The sequence below is a fragment of the Wolffia australiana genome, chromosome 6 (genome assembly GCF_029677425.1).
Source record: "Wolffia australiana isolate 7733 chromosome 6, ASM2967742v1".
In the NCBI taxonomy this organism is placed as follows: domain Eukaryota; kingdom Viridiplantae; phylum Streptophyta; class Magnoliopsida; order Alismatales; family Araceae; genus Wolffia; species Wolffia australiana.
Window position 1 is genome coordinate 7,406,593 of NC_135840.1, and position 7,379 is coordinate 7,413,971.

The following is a 7,379-nucleotide window of genomic DNA, read 5'->3' on the forward strand; positions in this document are numbered from 1 at the left end:
CTGACTCATAGGTGGAGGATGACGACCTTGCCGGCAAGGATGCCCCACTCAATGCAACCACACATGCACCAATCACACAGTGGGACCCATAGGAGATTCAGGTGGCCACGCATTCAGGGGTGTGAATGACGTCAAGGAAATGGGGGCATTGACTCGTCAGCGGTGAGAAACAGATCACGCGGTGCATCGGGGTGGCCAGGGATCGGGCTCTTTACAAGGGGGGTTCTAGAGCCACCGAGCAAGAAGACCCATGGGACGCAGCAATTGTCCTCCACGCTTCCCTTCACCGGACGCACAACCGAGGCTTGGCCATATGCATGATGGAGTGATCACAAGTCAAGCGAAGATCCGATCTGGCGATTGTTGAGGGGTCAACAAAATAGGGGACCACACGAGGACTCGGGAGAGGGTGGCGAACCGACGGGCGGCGATGACGTTTTTCTTCACTGTGCGATCTCCTCTTTCTCTTCCTCTTCCCTTCTTCCTCTTCCTTCTCTCAAGGGGTGAGACCTGGAACACGTTGTGTAACTGCAAATTCTACTTCCAGGTCTAAAACAGGACGTGGTCCCATCATGGCCTTATATAGGGCCATGATGGGCCCTTACAAGGAGTCCAGAAAGGGGAGTCCAATGAGAATCCCCCCTCATTTACAACATAAATAAGAAAATAACAAAATAAAACAACGTGAAAATGAAAACAATACGAACAGATATGAAAACACGGTGATACGAACGTGTCACGACGAGTAGGAGCTCTTGTGGTGACGAACACAAAACAAAAATTAAACCAACGAAAACAGATAACAGAAAATGCGAACACGTGCTCTACCCGGGTACTTAAACCCCGGTGTCTTCACAGATGCTTTGGCGTGCCGGTCGGGTTGGACACAGACCGGCGGTGATGCTGTTGTGGACAATGATGGCTCCACTGACGATTCATTGTCATTGTCTGGACGCGCTACATCATTTACATTTTCATCAGAGGGGAAGATAACAAGAGAGGGAGGGAGAGACAAGATAAGGGAGAGATAGAGATAGAGGAGAGTGAGAGAGGTAGGGAGTGGGGGATAGGGAGAGGGAGAGTGAGGGCCAGTAAGAGAGAAACAGGGAGACGGAGGAAAAGAACATTTATGTTTTATTAGTTTCATAAAAATCTATTTAAGACTCATATGTATTATGTAATAGCCTCTTTTTCATCATTTAAAAATCCATCGCGTCTCCCATCTAAGCGCTCCGTCATCCGTCGTGCCATCCGTTAACATCACCCGTGACAGAAGACAAGGGAGGATGACTGAACGGATATCTGTTCAGTCTCCTCCGTTCGGTCCAAAACGATATCTGTCATTCGTCCAACATGCATATACCAACTAGCCGCAGACAGCCAACGTTATCGGTAGAAGCACAGACTATATTCACTCTTCTCCAATGAGAGAGCGGTGTCGTCAGAGTAATACCACGGTTGAAAGAATGAGAAACATATACGGAGTGAGAGAGAGGAAAGAGATGGGGGGAGAGAAATAGGGACATAGAAAGAGAGGAGAGAGGCTTAGAGGGAAACACATACAGAGTGAGAGAGAGTAGAGAGAGGGGGGAGAGAAGTAGGGACATAGAAAGAGAGGAGAGAGGGAGAGAGGGAGAGAGGGAGAGAGGGAGAGAGGGAGAGAGAGATAGTGAGATACAGAGAGAGAAAGAGAGGAGAGAGAGACAAAAAGAGAGGAGAGAGAGAAAGGGAGAGAGCGACAGAGACAGAGAGAGAGAGAGCGAGAGATGTGGACTCGCCTTGTCGCCGGACAGGTGTGACGAAGAGGACAGCTAAGCGTCGCTGGAGAAGCGAGCGCGTTCCCGGCACGCGCCAGGTTGGCGGCTAATCGTTTTGTTCACTGATCCTTAGGAACGAATAAAAAAAACAAATCTTCTATGTCACTCGATTTCTCAATGCTGGATATTAGTGAATAGATCCGCAATTTCTTGGAATCTCTCTTCCAATTGACTACCGTCGCGTAACATGGACCCCCCCACTGTTCCCGTCAGATAAGATAAATCCAATGGACTGTCCATTTCTTTCTGAACTACCACATCATATCCCGGATCTAGAAATTGGTTGCATATCCCGGATCAAACATTGAAAATTAGTTATCTTTGAATATGTCAACCATTTCATTTCTACCTCATCGATTGAAAGAGACGAGAGAAAGATCATGGGTTCTCCTAAGAAAAATGTTTGATCATGGTTTTCCCAACTACCCTGCCAAACCCTTGCGTCTAGAATCCTCAGTCCCGAGATATACCGTAGGGTGACCCCCCAAAAACCTAAAAACCATGTGTTACGAAGGTATTTATGAGCGGAAAATATTAATGTCCATTTACTCATCTTCCTCCCGTCATTCTTCCATCGTAGGCGGGACCTACTCCGTTTGGACATTCATATCTCCCTCCGACTCCCAAGTCTCAATAAACATCCGTGTCGCTCTGTTTCTTCTGTCAGTATGCCCCCAGTCTGTATAACTCAGACTTCCTCAATTACCCACATACGCTGAACTAGTGGTCCAGGCCGTCCAGCTTCCCATTTTCCGAGTCTCCCCTCTCGTCGTATCTCTTTCTCTATCTCTTAATGAAGCATATAAATCTCCTCTCTGAACCTATACAGCCGTCTCGAAATCTCATATCTTTCTCTCGCCCGTTGAGCCCGTCTCTCTGTCTCCCTATATAACCTTCTCCACTTCCAAACCCCTCTATCTAAATTTATCGATAGTTCATTGTAATCTCTCTTTCTCGCTGGGTTTTCTCGCCTCTCAGCGAGCATGCCTCAGCTCGCCATTCTAAGCGCCATTGCTCTGCTTAGCTTTCTATGTACCTGCAAAGGGCAGCTCAGTGTCGGCTTCTACAAAAAAAACTGCCCCGGAGCGGAGGACATCGTCAAATCCGCTGTCGCCAAAGCCTTTCAATCAGATGCAGCCGTCCCCGGCCAACTTCTTCGCCTTCATTTCCACGACTGTATCGTCGATGTCGGTTGACGTCTTCTCTCTATCTCTTCTTGCTCCTTCGCCACCGTCGATTTTTAATTGGATTGCTGATTGTAGGGTTGCGAAGGCTCCATTCTCATCAAGTCGTCGGACGGGAAGCAGGAGAACAAGGCCTTCGGTCACCAGGGTCTCGGCGGATTCGACGTTATCGACAACGCCAAGGCTCAACTTGAGTCCAAGTGTCCAGGTGTCGTCTCCTGCGCCGATATTGTTGCCCTTGCCGCAAGAGACTCCGTCGTTCTCGTAATACTCTCTAACTCTCTCCATCGCTTTCTTTCTTTCTCTCCCTCTCATTCCCCCTTTCCCCATTTCTCGCATTCTCACCATCGCTTTCATTCTCTCTCTATCTCTTGTACTCTTCTGTTTCTCTCCTCTCTCTCTCTCTCTTTCCATTTCTCTTTCTTTCTTTCTCTGTGTCTCTCTCTTTCTTCCTCTTATTAATACCTCTCTCTGTCTCTGTCTCTCTCTCTTTCTTCCTCTTATTAATACCTCTCTCTGTCTCTCTCTGTCTCTCTCTCTTGTACCCTTGCACTCTTCTGTTTCTCTCCTCTCTCTTTCTCTCTCTCTCTCTCTCTCTTTCTCTTTCTTTCTTTCTTTCTCTCTCTGTCTCTCTCTCTTTCTTTCTTTCTCTCTCTCTCTCTCTCTCTCTTTCTCTTTCTTTCTTTCTTTCTCTCTCTGTCTCTCTCTTTCTTTCTTTCTCTGTCTGTCTCTCTTTCTTTCTCTCTCTGTCTCTCTCTGTCTTTTTCTCTCTATCTCTCTGCCTCTCTCCCTTTCTTTCTCTCTATGTGGCTCCCTCTTTCTCTCTCTCTCTCTCTCTCTCTCTCTCTCTCTCTCTCTCTCTCTCTCTCTCTCTCTCTCTTTCTCTTTCAATATATCTCTGTCTCTCTTTCTCTTTTTTATATCTCTGTCTCTCTCTCTGTCTTCCTCTTTCTCTTTCTTTCGTTAGCTCTCTCTTTCTTTCTCTCTCACTCTCTCTCTGTCTTTCTCTCACTCTATCTCACTCTCTCTCTCCCTGTCTTTCTAACATGACGGCTGTTCGGATTGAATGTTCGATCTGATGAATGTTCGAATACGCCCAGCGCCGGCCAGCGGCCGCCAAGCGCCGGCCAGCGGCCGCCAGGCGCCGGCCAGCGACCGCCAGAGAGAATGTCACTGGCGGTCGCTGGCGGGCCATTTGTTTGAACATGTTCGAACAGTTCGAACAAATGGCCGATCGAACACGAACGAACCAATTCGTTCATTCGAAATGTTCGATGGAACACGAAAAAAGGGTCTGTCCGATCTAAAGATTCGAACAGATCAGCTCGAATCAGTATTTGTTCGTTCGAATCCGATCCCCGATGCCTAGTTCCCTCTCTCTCGCACCTCACTCCTCACACACTCTCTCCCTATCTCATATACCATTAATTTATGTGTACGTCTCCGTCTCCATCTCTCTCGACCGATAAAATAATTCATCTCGATCGATACAGTATTTTTCTGATTTTCTGTCTCTTGTGAATTCAGTCAATTCACCGATGCACGTGTCTCACTCCCCGCTATCTCTCTTTCTACCGCATCTGAAATTTTCCCATCTTTCATAATTTATCCATCCGTCTTTAAATGCATGTGTCTATCTCTCTATCTACCTCTATTTTATCGGATTCTTCTACATTAGGCTTTTAGACTCTCAATTCCCATTTCTAAATGGGTGCGATATCTGTACAGACGAAAGGCCCCTTCTACGAGGTAGAAACGGGCCGGAGGGACGGGCTTTCCTCTTCGATCGACCACGCCAGCAACCTCCCCGACGTTGAAGACCCCATCGACGTCCTCCTCAAGAAGTTCTCCGCCCAAGGCCTCTCCTCCGCAGACCTCGTTCTCCTTTCCGGTTAATGTCTCCCTATCTCTTCAAAAATTCTTATCTCTATAAATCCACCAAACTAATTACCTACTAATCTATCTATAACTCTCTCACTAAATATCAATTAATGGACCTATCTATCAAAATATTTATCTGCATATCAATGCCTTTGATTGTCTATCTACCCAATTATCAATTCCTCCATAGACGTCTCTCCTAATGAAGCCAGTTATCTACCTCACTTTATTTTCTCGTGGTCGAAAAGATATAGATAGGTATATCGATAGATAATTGGGTAGATGGATGCGGAAACGCATTGATTAGCAGATAAATATTTAGATTGACCACGACAAATTTTCATTCACGGCTCTTTTTGCTTCGTCCAATTCCGTTTTTCCCACCCGGGTTGTGAGGTTCTGAAAAAATGAATGAATCTATGCTCTCTTCCATCCCAAGGTTCTGCAGCCCGAGTCTGATTCAACTGTGTTTCTGGCAGCGGCGCACACGATTGGAACGACGGCTTGTTTCTTCATGCCGAATCGGCTCTTCAATTTTCACGGCACGGGGAGGCCGGACCCTTCAATAGCTCCTGGCTACTTGGCCAAACTCCAGGCCAAGTGTCCCAAAGGCGGCAACGTCAACGCTAGAATCGCCATAGATGAGGGCAGCGAGAACGTCTTCGACAACCAGTACTTCATTAACATCCGCAACGGCTCTGCCGTTCTTCAGTCCGACGGCGCGCTCTTATCCAGCAATACCACCAAGCCCGTCGTTGAATTATACGCCAGCTCGCCCGATAATTTCCGAAGAGATTTTGGCCTCACTATGGTGAAAATGGGCAGACTTGGCGTGCTCACCGGCTCCAAGGGCAAGATCAGAAAGGTCTGCTCTTCGTTCAACTGAACTTCCTCCATCTCAGAAAGCGTTTGAACAGAATAATGGGCCAACTCTTCCTCATTTGTACTATTACCGCCCTATTATGAAGCCTAATAATATAGAGCCCATTACCTTTGTGAAGTCGTTTTTTCAGCCAATTAGAGTACCCACCAGTTAGATTCTCTGTTTTCAAGGCTTGTTGGACGGATGACTGACTGTCATATGTTCCGTCCGTGTTCGTTTTCTGTTATCGTCCATAGATGATGGATGACTAATGATGAATGTGACTCACGAGGAGGGTAACTGATGGGGAGTAGAATGACCGAGGAGTGGATAAAATTGTTTTAAAAGATGTAATAATCTTGTTTAAATATATAAACTTTGTTGTAATTGATTTCTTGATATAGAGACGTATGTACTGTACAATGAGTAGTACAGCGTTGTGGGGACTAGACTGTCCTAAATGAAGAGAAAAAAAACACAATATATGAATAGTTCAAGGAGGGCTTCGTAGCTCACACCTTCAAGAATAACACACTGACCATATAGATACCAACATGAGATTAGCTGCTCAAATTCCAGACAACAATCAACCAGAGATCCAAAGAAGTTCACTGCAGATGATATAAGGTCCAAACACTTGATAAAAATGTCCAATAGAGAGAGAGAAAAGGAACAAGTAATCCCAATCTCACTTGCAAAGCATCTCCAATTGACTCAATCAAAATCAAAATCACATTGAAATAGTGCTAAAATGCCCAAAATGAACTATTCCCGTCCAGGCTAATGGGCCACGTTTGAAACCGTAGCCTAATGGGCTCAAATAATTAAGCCCTCTGACTTTTAAGTGGTCACGTTCCCAACCGTTGTTAATGCAGGACCGTCATAAGGACGAGGATGATTATCACTCGTTCTCTGGCTCTCTCCCTCTCTCTCTCTATCTCTCGCTCTCTTGCTCCCTCACTCTCTCCATCTCTATCTCTCGCTCTCTCCCTCTCTCCATCTCTATCTCTCGCTCTCTTTGTTGAAAATGTCAAATCCCCGATCCTTATAATTCAGGATTGGGGGGTTGACTTAGTACATCCTAGAAAGTAGGATGATGATAAGCCAAAAATAGGGGTAGAAATTATGCAGTTTTAACCCTTGTCGTTGTCGAGTTTAGCTTATACAATAAAATTTATAAAAACTCTACATAAGATATGTAGTAATAAGTACGAGTGTCGTCCAAGGGAAGCTAGTAAGGAATTCAATTTGATGGTTTTCTTAGTAATTCAACCCTAATTAGAGTTAATTTGATCTTCAATGAAGATCAAATCACCCTAATCAGATGAGAAATTTAGAAAGGGGGGTAGAAGAGATGGATTGAATAGAAGAAATAGGGAGCTCTAAATTGGCTTCTTTGATCCAAAGAAAAGGGTCCAAGGGGTCAATTAGAGAGGTTGAGAGGGAAATTTTGATTTGAGTTGGTTGGTTTTGTAGGTCTTATAATTCAGAAATACCTACACAATTAGATAATACAAAGGGAAATTTACTCTCCTAGAAATTGAAGTTTTTTTATAGTTTTTTAATGTGCACTTGGAATAGCTAGGTAAATTTCTCATTCTCTTCTCACAATCTCAGTAAGGGCTTGTACCTTCC

General features: G+C 45.3%; 1 protein-coding gene across 1 annotated transcript; it reads left to right on the plus strand.

The window, feature by feature from the left end:
* The first annotated feature begins 2,591 nt into the window (after positions 1-2,591).
* LOC144704815 (peroxidase 43-like) lies at positions 2,592-5,882 on the plus strand. Its single transcript, XM_078577352.1, has 4 exons — positions 2,592-3,004; positions 3,080-3,265; positions 4,730-4,892; positions 5,362-5,882. Exons 1-4 carry the CDS (start codon positions 2,801-2,803, stop codon positions 5,766-5,768), a joined length of 960 nt encoding a protein of 319 aa, XP_078433478.1. The 5' UTR covers positions 2,592-2,800; the 3' UTR covers positions 5,769-5,882.
* The last annotated feature ends 1,497 nt before the right edge of the window (positions 5,883-7,379 follow it).

Excerpts from the sequence above, each read along its gene's own strand:
- LOC144704815 (XM_078577352.1), top strand. The coding sequence starts at position 2,801 with ATGCCTCAGCTCGCCATTCTAAGCGCCATTGCTCTGCTTAGCTTTCTA. Across the intron at positions 3,005-3,079 it reads TCCACGACTGTATCGTCGAT|GGTTGCGAAGGCTCCATTCT; the intron begins GTCGGTTGACGT and ends TGCTGATTGTAG. Across the intron at positions 3,266-4,729 it reads CAAGAGACTCCGTCGTTCTC|ACGAAAGGCCCCTTCTACGA; the intron begins GTAATACTCTCT and ends ATATCTGTACAG.